This window comes from Saccostrea cucullata, unplaced genomic scaffold, assembly GCF_032062105.1.
Source record: "Saccostrea cucullata isolate Sc308-1 unplaced genomic scaffold, CSIRO_AGI_Scuc_v1 ctg1168, whole genome shotgun sequence".
Lineage (NCBI taxonomy): Eukaryota > Metazoa > Mollusca > Bivalvia > Ostreida > Ostreidae > Saccostrea > Saccostrea cuccullata.
In genome coordinates, this window is record NW_026922902.1 from 47,501 (window position 1) to 63,974 (window position 16,474).

The window sequence follows — 16,474 nt, forward strand, 5'->3', positions numbered from 1 at the left end:
AAATTGATAAGATTAAGATTTAACATTTGATTTAAATGAAATTGTTGGTAGCATCTGTAAAACACAATAGTGCCCATATGTACGATATTATGCTTATAGTGCGTTAATCTCCATTATTCTATAGCTTTAGAATGTATTCAAAACTTAAATGATGCCAGATAAATATGAAGTTGAAATCGGATTTGTGCAACAAATTATAATTAAAAACTGATATCAAAATTTAATTAAAAATGTAAGGTAGGGACAGACTCATTAATGAATAAGAAGATGACATCTGAATTGAACACATGGCACGCAAAGAATATGCTAAAAAATCAAGCATGTAATGAGCAGATGCTAATAATAATGTTAAAAAAATTTGTTACGGACAGGGTGACAGACACACAAGGGTAAAACAGTACTACCCCCTCTCCTTAGGAGCTGGGTAGAAATAGGGAAAACCTAAATAAGCTAGTACTTTTAATATTTTTAACATCAAAAACATTAAGTAACGGAAGATAAAATTGAGATGGTTGCTATCTCCAAGGACCTCACTTTCTACATAGATAATGAAAATGTAAGGTAGCTGAAAAGGGTTTATTTTGAAGAGGAACATTTGTGTACTATTTAATTATGTGACATTGAAGTTTAAAAATGTAAATTCTCTCTGAAAAAATATTAATGAAAAAAAGAAGAAATATTTTCTCTTGGAAAATTCTTGTTACAAAGTTCTGTATCCTGAAGTAAAGCTAAAGGCTGACTGGACTCAAGGGAAAGAAATTATGTACCAAATAGAAATACTTTAAATAGAGAGACTATTTTTGACCTTGAGCCTTGACCTTAAAACTTTGATTAAGGTCACTGCACATCCATTGACCAGTTGCACACTTTCAATCAAGTATGAGCCACAATGTACCAGCAAAAAGAATATATGTTTAGACAAGAATTATTCATATGATTCTTCTTTGACCTTAACCCAGACCTAGAAAAATGGTTCATAATCACTGCACGCCCTTTATCGAAAGACACTCTGTGAGTGACGCATGAGATAGATTGGCCAAGGTGAGAGAAGATATGCTATGGCCCAAGGATCATGAAACATACTTAGACTTCAGTCAGATTTTCAAATACCTGTAAAATGTTTATCAAATATTGAATTGATCTAAAATTTCGTGAATAACAACATATTTATGAATCAAAATTTAAAAACATTTCAATTTTGATATGATAATCTTCTATAAAATTTAAGTACAGCATGAAGATTTTGACTAAAGCTTAAGATGTTTCATGATCCTGGGCCAGGAGAAGAGATCTCGGATGGACAGAGTGATCACAATAGGGCATGCTCAGAGCGGGTGCTTGATTCAATATTAGTGTATGAGAAGGATATGGAAATTACGAACAGTATTCAATCTCAACGTCCATTAAACAAACATACAAAATAAGAGCAGAGCAAACACGGACCTCAGAAATATCAGAGGTGGGATCAGGTGCCATGGAGGAGTGAGCATCCCCTGTATGTATTGAAATTAAGACTATTCCAGGAATTATTGAAAGTAAATTTTGATGGAATTGCCTTGTACATATTTAAATGTTTTAAGAAGAAATATCTGTCATTAGTGCACCCATTTTTTTCTCCATTTGTTAGTTACTGTTCTTTTATGAAAAAACATGGTGTGATCTTCATTTGAATTTATCTTTATTATTTCCTTTTCCATTGATTGCTGTTTGGCAAGTTTAGTGGAGAAATTGAAAAATATCAACACATGTCTGCAGAGATCAAAAGCCAAAGATTTTGTAGGAAATAAAAAAGAAATAGCACTCACTTCGCGTCTCCTGCTTTGCCTTCTACTTCTGTCCGCATGATCTTTGTCCTTTCCAGATTCTTTTCTCCTTGCTGAGTCTCTAAGAGATATGTAATATATCTTGCTAGCACCTAAGGATATAATATATATATACTGATTATTTTCTGCATAGCTTAGACTTTTTCTTCTCAAACATACATCTGATTCTGTAACCCATTCTTTATTAATACACAGTTATTATCAAACTTAAACTCTGAGGGAAAAAAACCCTTGCACAAAGCTTGCAATCAAAATGACCCTGTAAGTTATCATCATATATTCCTTAGTAAGACATGAACTTTTACATGACCCCACTGAAAACTGGATGCCAAAATTTCTTACTTATTTACACCATCATCCTTCCCAACAAGGTCATGTTAAGAGTACCATTTTGAAAATATTTCAATAAATCTCACATTTAAGTAACCACGACAACACTGTTCATGGAAATGAAAAAATAAAACGATACACAGTATTATGTATTCAAGTTTATTCTACTTGTCTGCTAATTTATTTTGACTGTGAAGGAATTGCATTTTGAGACAGATGGGAATAAAAAAAATATCCAGCTACAGTGTATGTTAAGGACTGATATGCAAAGTACTTCAAATTTTGCCGAAAATGCTTATAATAGCTAAAATTTTCCACTTCGTATGAATTCTGTTATAAATAAAAATAATGTTATGCAGACTAGGATCAACTCCCAGCACTTTTCAAAATATTCACCACCGGTATATATAAGCAGAAAAAATTCCAAATTTCACATCAATCAAAATAGTCTATGCCCTTGCACTTTTGATGTAAGTCACAAAAATGCTCATCATTTTAGCGTTATTCTCTAAATTCCTTATTCATGTGCAGCTTCAATGCTACTATATAAATTCATATTCTATACACCTTGTTTCTAATTAATCATTTTCTTTTAGTTTTAATGACAAGATTTAAAAATTAGCAATAGTATCATATTTATCTAAGCATTCTTGTAATTATTAAACCAGTGAATCTAGTCCTCTGGATCACCTGTGCTGCGTCATGTCAAAGCTGATGACATCATAAACTCATATTTGACGAAAGGCTTTCTTCTATTATTCCTCTGTATTGCAATCAAGTATTGCATTTTTACAAGATTTTATAAATAATGGATAAAATAATTAAATTCAAGTTGTTATTTAGGCATGATCATGTTGTTAATTAATTTTTGTGGCTTGTTGAATTTCAATGATGTCACAATTAAACTTCCAATACGATGTATCAGGAATGGGAACTCTAACCTTCCTTAACATACATGTAATTGAGTACTTTTTGCCCTAGTCATTTTGTGTAAGGCCAGTATTTCTCCTATCCTGTGCCCTGTGATTATCATGATCAAGAAGCATTTTTTTTTTTAATTTCACAAACTAAAACATAATAATGGACGTTCTCTAAACAGAAAATATTTTCTACATTCCTTCTTATTTCTTTTGTTTATATCAGAAATAAATTACAATCACAAAATAGCTAACTATTGAAATATAGTAATTTTGAAATAAAAAGAAATTAAGAAACTTAGTTCCTATTTCCAAATACATTGGGCCAGTCCTGGATCCACCTTTGTATCCAACCCCTCTAGCAAATTTAATGTGTCCTAAATAGATTATTTTGTGTTATTGTCTTTGTTTAACTTACCCTCTAGCTCTCTCAATGGCCATGGACACTTCTCAACTCCTCCCTCACTGACAATTACTGCATTAACCAACCTAGTTGTCACTGCTTCATTAACAGGGTCCTTATATCTGAAAAATAAATAAATAGTCAGCAATCTTCAAACTTAATACAGTGCTTGAAATAAATATGCGCCCGACCACCCAAGAAGCACAAATTTTATCACAGGCAAACATGTTCACATGTATTAACATCCGGATGCACGTGTAAAGTTTTCTAAATTAAAAATCAGATAGCTTATAAAAACTCTCTCAAATCAACTTATAGTACGAGTCATGAGTGCCAAAGTGTAACAAGCAAACATGCGAACGTACTGTTATCAGCCCATAGGTTTATGATTGATTAGTGATCTGGCCCCATTCACATCTTTGCTAAATCTTTTAAAGATCATTTTTTATTTTTCCAGGCTAGTTCAATTTTTACAGGACTGACAACTTTCAAACGATAAAAAAGATGCTTATTAATATTCAGTTGCCTTAACAGTTCAATGACTTCAGGATATTGAACAAAAGATAGTGGTTGAATGACAGACAGACCAACTGATCTAAATACAGTCAATTCTCGAATTATCGCCATTCGATTCATCGCCATTTTCGCAATACCGCCATGATTTCCCAAGAACGTTTTTCCTGCTATATAAAATTCTCTTTATAACGCCAAATTCGCATACCGCCATCCGCCACCCTGTTTTCACAACAAACGTCCATTTTTAACTGTCAATTATCTCGATATACCGCCACAGGTGCGTGTGGTCAGTGAAGCGCGACGAATTGGTTGACATTATCCCTGTCGTAAAGCATGCAAAGCCAGACGAGGTACTTGCAGTTATATAATTAAATAAGAATTAAATAAACAATAATTTTAACTTGAACTGTTATAATAATTTCGTTTCCTGTTTAATAAAAATCATTTAGTCAGGGCTTCGCCACGAAAGCGGTTGTTGTTAAAGTTCGCCAATAACGATATTACTTTGATGATCTCTGCTTTAAACAATGCAAAGTTTGCTTAAAAAATAATTATATGGTAGAAATTGTGAACGTTTCATTAACTATGATGCCATAAACAATGAATTTATTCAAGAATTCATTTTAAGTACTATCCGCAATATATCACGACGATCGATTCAGCATGTTTTTTTTTCAATATCAGACGTGCACATTTACATGATTCACATGTACTTATCTTTATTTCATAACTGCACATTTTGTTTTAGCGAAATTGTACATAAAAAAATACTAGAAGTATTTTCAAATTTAGAAAAATGTTTTTATATACATGTACGTACATATAATAATAAGAATAGAAACGGTATTTCTAAGAACGATAACTTTACTTCTTGTTTCCTAAAAGATGGGAAATTCAATTCATCGCCAAATTCGTTATACCGCCATGATTTCTAAATTACAAAAGGTGGCGGTTTAACGAGAATTAACTGTATCATAATTATAAGTACAAGGGTTCAATTTTTTTTTTTTGTCATTTTGGCAGAGAAAAAGTTCAAACATTTCAATTTTAAATTTTGATCATGTAAATGATTTTTGTATATCTGTGGAACTCTTCTTCTAAAGATTAAATTAGTCTAAAATTAAAAATGTCCACAACTATCTGGACAACTTAAGCAAAATCGCTCCAGTTACATTATAGCCTGGGGCATAATAAGCATTAGTATAATAAGTTCATAAAGATTACCCTTTATCCTTTCCAAACTGGAATCCAAAGGAATTGTCCACTTTTTGAATTGCTTTGTAGACCTCCCTTACTGCCAGCTGTAAAAAAAAAACAACAATTTTACATTGAAGTTTCTGTATTTCTCTATTTGATACATTTGATTTAATTATAAATTAGGGTACTTTAAACCTCAGGTTCTTAAAACCAGACATCTTCATTTACATATTCCTATGTAAAACTTTGGTCAGTCATTTTGGCCCCATCCTAGCCCCGGGAGTCATGATTTTAAAAAACTTGAATCTACAATACCTGAGGATGATACCACATGAGTTTCATCTTTCCTGGCAAAGTGGTCCTTGAGAAGAAGATTTTAAAAGATTTTTCCTATATAATGTAAATTAAAGATTTTTTAAAAATGCTTTTATAAATTTTTTAAAAATGCTTATAATTTTTCACTATTTCATAATTATCTCCCCTTCGAAGAGTCCGTGACCCTCATAAGAACAATCTCGAATCCCCTTCACCCAGGGATAATTTGTGCCAAGTTTGGTTGAAATTGGCCCTGTGGTGAAAATGTGATGAAAATGTAAAAAGTTTACCACAACGCCAACAACGACAACAACAGACGACGGACAAATTTTGATCAGAAAAGCTCACTTGAGCCTTCGGCTAAAAACACCATTATGGCAACATGTTTTGGGTGGACCCATCTAAACAAACAGATCTGGGCTTGGCAAGAAAAATCTCGCGACAAATTCAGTATCCAGAGCATTTGTGTTTTTCATTCAAGGTGAAAAATCCAGTCTGCTTGGCTACTTTGTGCTGTTCCTAGCCCTTTTTCCAATTCGACAGCTCATCTTGGACTCCATGCCACTTAACCGGAAGAGAATCTCACAGTGTTTATTTGATGTCTATAAAAACTTGTTTAAATGAAATAAAAAAAAAGAATTGTTCAATGAAAGTTAATTCATTTATTCTTAATATGTTTAATAGAATTTTAAAAAGTTATTAATTCTTTTTCTTACTAGTATGATGCTGTGTACCAGGGACAGATAATTCAGTTTTTAAAAGGCGCCAAATTTAAGTCACTGAAAAGCCAAGTCGACAAAGAGCCAAACAGTTAGACTTAGCGATCTGATGAGGCATTATTTTGTTTAAAAAAATATGTGTTTTAGTGATCACATATACATGGTAACATAATGTTGTGCATGAAGTTTTACATGCAATTTTTTTGTTTCATTTCTTCAATTACGTCATATATTCACTTCGGAGTTCACTTCCGGTTAAGTGGCATGGAGTTCAGAATGACCTATCAAACTGGAAAAAGGGCCATGAACAGCCTATAGTTGTCAAGCAGATTGGATTTCTCAACTTGAATAAAAAGCGCAAACACTCTGGATACTGAATTAGTTGCGATATTTTTCTGACCAAGCCCAGGCCTGGGGGCCATAAACATGATAAAACTTTGAGGAGCTCACTTTTGATCTCAGTCTCATTTTCCCACTATTTATTCTTTTGGAAAAAGTGAGACTGAGAACAAAAGTGAGCTTGTATAAGTTTAATGGCCATTAGGCCTCATCTATTTGTTTAGGTGGGCCCCCCAAACACTTGTTGCCATCCTAAGTTTTTTTTAGTTAACGAGGCTGGGGTGTGGCAGCCATTTTCAGACTATTTTTATCTCCTTTAAAAGAAGAGCTCCATATAAAGATATAAAAAATGATCAAATTTTAAAACTAAAATATATGAATTTTTTCTTTGTCAAATGATAGTTGACAGCTTAAGATACCATATGTAAAAAAATAAGTTAAATCTGGTGGTTAATTTATGATTAATTTGTTGACCCCCCAGCCTCCTTAAGGGTAGGGAAATTTGTTTTCCGCATTTTTTTTTTGACGATAAAAACTTCAGACTCCTGTGGCCTAATATTGACGCCTAGATTTTATATTTTCATTAGTTAACTTTGCATTAGCTGCCGTGTGGAAGTTTAATTCTCATTACTTTACTTCGCATTAAGTTACTGTGTGAAGTTACTGAATGCTGTGTGAACAGGGCATAAGACATGTATTAAGCATATACATGTTTTCACCACAAAACTGAAAAAAAAAAATTAGGTCAGGTGCAAAAATTTCGGGTAGGTGGGGCAGCAGGATTCAAGACTATTTTTAGCCTAATTTTAGTTTGTTCGTCAAGAATGTTTCTCTACACACAGGTCCATGGCAGGATAGTGCACTATATCATATTTGAGACATCTTATACCTAAGGATTATTTTAAAACCTTTTTTAAAACAGAAGATTTTGTCTATCAAATGAAATAATATTTTTTCTTGTTGTTTATAAGAAGAGATTAGAAAGTGATATTCTTTACTAAATATTAATCTATCAAAGTATTAAGGATGTATTCTTCTGATCATTTTACCCCAAGTGTGTTTTCATACTTAGACATGTCGTAAAATTCAAATTGATTACAATTTCTATGAGGTATTTTATGGTCTAGTAGCAATTTTAATGAAATTCCCCATCTTCTGTTTTGGTCTATGTTCAAAGGGTTGAACCTCTCTAAGATGAACACTAACATGTACACTTTTCTTCTCTTTAAATTATTCCTTGGATATTACACTTTCAGAAAAAAATAAGCATTTGGAAAGTTTAATGCATGCTTTTCCACGTTTCATAAGAATACATCCTTTAGTTTATTTGTATGATTCCAATAGAAAAGCTGTGCATTAAGTTACAGTTTACTGTATTGTATACATTTTTAGTCATACTGTTTAAAAAAAGAAACAAACTTACTTTACAAGCATTTCCAACTTTCCTTTTCTCTTGTTTGTCATCTTTCCTTTTGGGTGTCACAGTGATATTGTAATTCTGACTGAGTTGCTTCAGAATAGCAGGTGATAAGTCTGTTGAATCTCTAAATAAATAGATAAAGAAACATTAAGGATAATCTCAAGTGATACAGATATCAGATATCACTAAACTGTCTTACTTGACTCTACACATATTATTTTGGTACTAAATGCAACTTATAGGCAAATCTAAAGATTTGGGGGGGGGGGGGATTTCAAAATGTATTTTTATAAATATTTCTCACATGGATATATTATAGCTGAAATTCCACGCAAGCGCAGGGCTGCCGGAAATTAATTTTATTTTCCAGAACTATTTAAAAAACTATCTTTCAGATTCTATTGACCGTTTATTACACATGAATAAGAATATAGCATGACAAAATACTTCAAAGTACCGCAATTAGTTTAGGAACAGAAATAGATCATTATAAGGATTTATTTTACTTCAACAAATATCAATTTCATGAAAGACCTCTTCTTCTTAAATGTTATAAAGCAACTTTATTCTGTTGTACTCTCAAACATCATGTATTAAATCTTAAAAAAAAAAAAAAGCTTAGTTTTCATCCCAAAAGAACATGCATACAGGCCTAAGAGGTATAAATAAGTTTTGAAAATAAAAGACTGTATGTAGAAAATCAACTGAAATGTATTCATCAAAGAATATGTTTTTAAAGCATTTAAGTAAATTATTTAAAAATCAATGTGTACCATTTTTTTTCTATAAACAAAAAACCATGGCCATTAATCAACATTTATTAAACATTAGCACAGCTTTAATAATACTATAAATTCTTAAGTTTACATTTTTATTTCCATGTCCATTCATTATAAACAATCGCTAGATTTTTCTTTTAGACATCGGGTTCGATGCCACCTGACTTTCTAGAACTTTTATCTAATAGCGAGATAGGACATAAACAGAAAGGATTTTACACATTTTTTTTTATCAATGACCAAAGCTTGTTTCTTTTATATCGCTTAAATCAAGTTTTGAATGGAATATTTCATAAATTATGTTTTACGAAATGAATAAGCGCTTGCTTGATGTCAGATTTTTTAAAATGTCAGTTACTTCAATCTGCCACCACTTTTCTCCATTCACTTCAGTGCTATTTAGTTACATGTTTCTGTATTACCATACCGCGATGAAATGAGACTCTCCAATTAAGGAGGTGAAAAAGACTTGATGCAAGTGAAATCTGAATAAATATTTTTTAAAATGTCAGTTACTTCAATCTGCCACCACTTTTCTCCATTCATTGCTATTTCGAGGCTGTTATTGGAAAATGAAAGTAGCTTTTTAATTTAATTTACTTTAATTACTATGCGAGTGAAATCTGAATATAGTTTACAGACATTCCCTTATACCTAGTGTATTCCTTAAGGCTTTAGTACACACTCAGTTACTGACTGACAGTTGCAGCCGTTTCAGCGTTTATTTGCAAAATTTGTTAATCTATACATGTTATAAGTAAAGTTATGTAATTCTACAACTATACATCATTGACAAGTAAATGTATTTTTATTATCTTTAATACTGATGCGTTATCTTATAATGATTTAAAATTACATATCTGAATCATTTTTAAAAACACCAATTGAAACCCTGTTTAAACATCAGAGTAGTTATTGAAATTTCTATGTGAATTTTACTTAGAAAATTTTTTATGCATTAGAGGAGTTTTGCTGAAATAATGGTTCTCTGTCTGTTTTGGTTGAGTTAAATGTATATGTGTCTTAATTCATATTTAAATGAAAAATACAAATTCATTTAAAAATTTTATTTTAAAATTTCAGTGATAAACAAATTTTAACACATTGTCAATTTTACATAAAAAATATTCATCAATTTAGTTTTCCAAAAAGTAGATTTATTGATGAGTTTTTCAAAAAATGAAAGTTTATGTAATTTTAAAAAAAATACTTTTTTCTAATTTTTAACTGTGGTTTCCCATAATTTAATTATGTTATCATTTGAAAGAAATTAATTAGTGGAGTATGCATAACAAATATGAAGTCCATATCTCTCATGGTTCAAAAGTTATGGTTGAGGTTCAAAAAGGCTATTTTAAGCGTATAGGTCACATTCAAGAAGGTCACAAGGTCAACGACCTTGGAGCCATTTGAAAGAACATAATGAGTGAAGTAAGCATACCAAATATGAAGTCTTTATCTATCATAGTTCAAAAGTTTTGGGGAAGGTTTTAAGTTTGAAAACAAAGCTTTTTTTAGCATAAAAGTCACTGTCAAGGTCATAACGTCATTGACATTGGTACATATATTATTGGGACAAATTTAATTAGTGGAGTATGCATACTAAATATGAAGTCTCTGTCTTTAAAATCTTGTCTTACATTGACATATTCACATATAGTTGTCTTCTATTTATATAAGTCTCCAATATTAAATAATATGGTGACCTGTAAATTTTTTGCATATTTAGATTTAAACTAAATTACATGAAAATAAATGCAGTTAATAGTTTTTAAACTTTGAACCATTAACATTGTAAGGGTGGAAAGACCTTTAATAAATATAGTATTGAAAACAAACTACATTCAGTACATTGTGACGGAGGAATCTCGTCCTGGATATGCTGTAACCCCGGTGACCATAAACCTTAAATGAATTTTTTTGTACTAGTACTACATGTATACTGTTGTCTCATGATATCGCGGTACTTAATTTTTTTGCATAAAACGTGTTCTAATTCTTAATTTTTAATGTAACTTGCATGAAATAATAATTACAATTCTAGCATTGGCCTAACTTTTTAGTGTCCAATTATTTTCCAAGCTTGCATCATTTCATCGTCGCAAACCATGGCCAAAATGTACGATCCTCTCCCATTCTTGTGGTGGTTGAACAAGGAGAAAATTCTTCATTGGTAATCATTAACATATTGACCAATGCGAGTAAAGCATATTCGGAGGAACCACAACCTTTGAAACCAATCACAATGACCACAATGAACCACAATGAAACCACAATGAACCACAATGAAACCACAAGGACATCTTAATTTAATTTTAATGAATCTATATATTATTTATATTTATATTTTTTTTAAATAAAGGTTACAAACCCCTTTTATGTCTTGAATTTTAAACATAAAATAAGATTTAGGAAAAAATGCATTAAAATAACTGAATTTTTGAAAATTAAATAAATAATAAACTGGGATAATCATTTATCAGTAATTCAATAAATATTTCAAATATTCCCTTCAAATATTAGTAAAATTCTGACTTAGAATAAATTCTATTTTAAAAAGCCAATTTTCCTTTCAGTTGTTCATTAATGCCCTTCATTAATAACTGTTTATGCAGCAGTTAACTTATTTATTTGTTGATATTGCATTAATTTTGATGGTTTTGGTCCCATACCTCAGGCCCTGTGGGTAAGAGATTTTGAAATCCAAAAGTTTTGCTCCCCTTTACCTATAGATGATTTGTACCCTGCCAAATTGGCTGAAATTGGATAAGCTGTTCAAGAAAAGGAGCTTAAATGGCCGGTTCAAAAGATTAGGAAACAGACGGACAAGAAGCACAACGTCGGATAATAACAGATAGAAATAGGTCACCTGTGTGACTCAGATGACTAAAAAATGCATATAAACCATATATAGATAATTAAAATTAAATTAAGATGTCCTTGTGGTTTCATTGTGGTTAAAAGACATACCCCAGTAAAGGAAATAATGTTCTTGTATACTAATGACATCAGTTGTTCATTTCAATTGCGATCGAAACAAAACTTGACACTGATTCAAGAATACGACACTTTTTGTGATCAAGCAGCCACGAGAAGCCGTAGGAGAGAGCTATATGCGGACTCTGGACCGTGGCTTGAGACGATGGCATCATTTTATTTGTTTTTAAAACAGGAAGTCTTTTTCACCTCCTTAATTGGAGAGTCTCATTGCATCGCGGTATGGGAATACATGGAAACATGTAACTAAATGACACAGACCTCAATCTTTTTTTTTTAATTTACAATGCAATTCTACATGAAAAAGTGAACAATTTTATAAACTTAAGACTTTAAAAGATGAACTTTATTATAATTTTACGATGTTATAATTCTAATTGTCTAAATATAAGTAAAACGGGGCTGGGAATCTTGTTTCTTTTTCAACAGGATGTTTCGTACTTTTTTATCATCAAAAACTTAAATATTCACATTGTCGATCAACAAAAGGAATATAGACTATGTATCAAATTAAGGAACAGTTACATACTTTTACCTCCACACCTGGGAATTTATGGAGATCCAAAAATTCTAGAAATGAAATGATGTTCAACAGAACCCTTGTTGAGCCTGTCCAAGGACGAGGTGCTGGGCCTAATATGTGTATTTCGATCCCGACCTGTTTAACAAGAACACCATACGGGTCTTATGGCATCTTATAACAGTCAGGCCGAAGCACTTTATTCCACATGTCCCTGTCGATCCCCACCCCTCTCTTTTTGTTAAAGTAAGGTTGAATAAGGATACTAGAAAAAAAAAGTGACCTACACCACTTTCACCTCCTGAAATATGGCTTTCAAAGTTCGGTTGATTCTTTTTTTTTGGGGGGGGGGGGTCCTTGTAAATACTAAATTGAACCTTTTTCTCAAAGACTGTCCCTCCAATGAATTTCAAAAGTCCAATCATATATACAGTTACTTTTGAATGAAAATTAATGTTCATTGAAATGCTGGTTGCACCCGACCCCTCCCGAACTTTTTTGCTTATGGATAGAACGGTAATGTAGTATTGTATGCAAAAATGGTACTGAAAGAAGTTGGTTTTGAAAGGTAACAGGTTCGTTCACCTGATCTACCTGTTTGCGGAAGTTCGTTCGCCCGAAATATCTTGTTCGGATAATATGTGGTTCTTCCAATACTTATATTTACTTGTAAATATAAACTCATATAAATTAAAAATAACAAATATTTTTTTTTTATTTATTTCCCTTACAAACTTTGGATATTTTTTTTCTCTAATTCTGATACGAGGAACAATGACTATTTAGTCTTACTTAATTTTTTATTTAATTCTAATGCTTTTTGAATGATTGAGTGTTTACACTACAGTTAATTTGATAAGTATTATCAATGTTAATTAGAGGCATAAGTCTGTATTTTTTTATCTTTTAATAATCTCCTTTTGATCTAAAAAAAAATTCTTTATAAGAAGACAGAAGATGAAAATTCAACATTCCACTATCAACCATCGAAATGGCAGAGATCAACCCCCCTTGTGACAATACGCATAACGTCTGACCATGTTGACGGTCTGTTTTACTTCGTATGTACCAAAAATTTGGAAAGAAATTCGTTTACACTACATTGAATGAGGGCAAACGGACCCTTTTGGGCGAACAAATTTCAGGGCAAACGAACATGGAACCGTTTTAAAGAAAGCTTGGCCCCCTCCCTCCGACGAAATGACTACGATTTTCGAGTTTGGACAATGCTCCTGACTTTTTTGCTTTTCAATTTTTTCAGGTACGGGTAAGAAAAAAAAAAATCATCTGCCCCTTTCAAAAAGGATGGTACATCACTGTATACAGTATCAAATTTTAAAATTACCATACCCCCCAACCATCCCATTTTTTGACAATAGATAGAAAACATTGAGACTCTATATACGCCTGTGACCTCACCAGGAAATATCACGAACATGGACAAAATTTCAGCCTTAAATTTTCAACTACATTTTTCCATTTAAGGAATAAGTTTTTTTTTTAATTATCAACAAAATTATAAAACATCAGTTCCTTTTTAGCGACTAGAGAGATAAAAGATAGGTTTTGGAGTCGAAACCTTTAATTATTTAAATTCTTTACATTTAGACAAAACACAAGGCATGAACCTTATCAAAATATTACACTATGAAGTATGTTAAGTCCACTCCTTTACCCCGTTTATTCAACAAAAAAAAATTATGATGATCAATCATTTTTTGGCGGATCATTAGACATGTTAAATGAAGTCTTATTTCCTTTAACGAAGTTCTTTAATAACCTATGTGTTGTGGTTCCCTTTCAGCATGTTCTAATACAGAATAAAAGTAACATGCTCACCGAAAACAGATTTTTTTAATCGTTGTTTAAATTCAATTTTATAATTAGACAATTATGAATTGAACAGTTAACCATGGAAGACAACTTGAATATCATTGGTCAATTGTTATCACGTGGACAACTTCAAAATCTATTTGATGGCCACTTTAGACCGGTTCAAACCGGTTTTTGCGACGCCATTTTGGAAAATTTGAAGTTTCAGGAAAAAAAAATTAGTAATTTAAGAATTACCAAGGAATATTTCAACCTAATTTCATGCAGCTTACAATATTCCTTTTTTTCAAAGTTATGGCTAATAATGATTACAAAAATACAAACATTTACATACACATATTAGCTAAACTTCGTTGAATCTACTTCTCTGTGCATGATACAATGAATCTAATGCCTCTATGAAATTTGCTGTACTGATAAGATAAATATCTGAATAATACATTCTTTGCTTACATATTCTACATCAATTTACTTATTTCTTAAACTTATAACACATTAGAGCACATTATTCTTACATTAATAGTTCCATACAAATATTACGTATTAACGAGTATGTAACAAGCAAACTAAGAAAAATGGAACATATATGTCATTTTAAATTACTGATGCTTATCAAGAAAAGAAAAAAGTAGTTTAAAGTAATAACTTTTGTAGTGAGTTTTCAACTTAAAGTTTAATTAAAAAAAAAAACAAACAAACAAAACACTTACGCCATTGTTTTCCTTCGGCTGCCTCTCTCAAAAATGTTCAAGCGTCTGTTTTTGTCACGTGTTCAAGATTTCGTCCAATCAAGTAATCTCTAAAAATCACGTGCTTGTTCTATCCAATTAAATCAAGCCTAGGGGACGCGATATCGGTTTAGCGCCTTTTTGACTCAACCAATGAAAACACTGCAAGGGCACGCTACGCCATCTTGAAGAGAATCTAGAAAGGGGCAGAGGCGAAACAAGGGAATCTTTGAAGTTTAAGGTAATTATACCACCAATTAAGGAATGTTTTGTACTGAAATATGTATAATTAGGCAGACATTTTAATTTTAAAGAAGCACTCACTAAATCTATCGGTATGTGCTTGATCTCCCTTTGAAAAAAATCTACCAAATCAACCCAGTTGTAAACAAAATGGCGACGATTGATAATTTTTTTTGTATAGTGTATGTTTTCAAAAATAAAGTATATATATTTATATATATATTTGATAAGTATCTTTTTATAACTGACAAACAAAAGACAAATTAAATTGATCAAACACTCAAGGTTAATCAATTTTAATGAAATTGTTTTTAGCTTGACATGTGAACCTGCATCTGTACGTGATAATGAAATGCACATAGAAATTTATTATGGTATTCAATTTGTGTGCTTAAAATATTGTTTGGTGGATTTTCAGGATTTCAGATATATATATATATATATATGTTTTATCTGGCATGGTTTTTTCTAGACACAAGTCTTACTATAAAAATGTTTATGTTATTATTTTCATTGGAAGCCTGGTTGCAGCATAAAAATATTTATAATGTATGAGTTTTTTTTTTATTTTAAGTTATAAGTAATAGTTATAGACCCCTACCTCCACGACTTTGTACAATACCCCAGCCCCCACACCCTTACGAACGTCTATTGAATAAGAAATCATTAGTTCATTAGAATATACATTATTCCTTTGTGGTATCTTTGATGTTGATAATCGGATAAATAAAACATCACAAGTATTAAGTCGATATGCTCCAATTAAAAAAGACATCAAACCAGAATGTTTCAGATATCTGTAGGTAAACGCCCAGCCTAGCTTTTGTTTATATTTAGTTCCTAAATACTGTCACATCAATCATTAACTATTCTTATTTCATGTTTATAATTGTTTATATCCAACTTGAAAGCATTTTGAAAACACTTAGTAAAATATATCATAAAATCAATGAACTCCGAATCCAAAAAACCATATCCTTTGAAATTTCAATATTTTCTTTTTACAGAAAAAGAAATAACACCTTGAATATTTATTTCATAGTATTTATTCTTTAGTTTACATTACACATGAAAGTATGGTATATATTATGGTAAATGCAAAGTTACAACATATGCAATTAAAAGCAAACAAGGCGAGAACAAAAATTCAACACATTCTTTTAATATCAATTGACTGATAGATGTGTAAGGTCAATGTTTAAGTTATACAGTAACTCATTTCTCACTAGTCCTTACATGTCACGGAATGTCTGAATCCAAGAAAGACACGGCGAATTCTGAACATATAACGGCACATTCCCGAAGACCGCTCTCCTGATTTCACACTTCCCAGATGGACCTGGTCTTTGTCAAAGTCTGTAGGGAACTGAATGTCCTTGAACACTACAAAAAACT

The 16,474-nt window shown here is 31.5% G+C and overlaps 1 protein-coding gene across 1 annotated transcript in view; it reads right to left on the minus strand.

Annotated features, from left to right (window-relative positions):
• Nucleotides 1-14,823, minus strand: part of LOC134262729 (uncharacterized) — a 15,649-nt gene extending 826 nt beyond the window's left edge. Inside the window, exons 1-5 of the mRNA XM_062745091.1 lie at nt 14,819-14,823; nt 7,983-8,103; nt 5,214-5,290; nt 3,489-3,595; nt 1,806-1,915 (exon numbers count right to left, since the gene is read on the minus strand). Coding sequence (XP_062601075.1) covers nt 1,806-1,915; nt 3,489-3,595; nt 5,214-5,290; nt 7,983-8,103; nt 14,819-14,823 — 420 coding nt within the window. The remainder of the gene's footprint in view (nt 1-1,805; nt 1,916-3,488; nt 3,596-5,213; nt 5,291-7,982; nt 8,104-14,818) is intronic.
• Nucleotides 14,824-16,474: the final 1,651 nt, after the last annotated feature.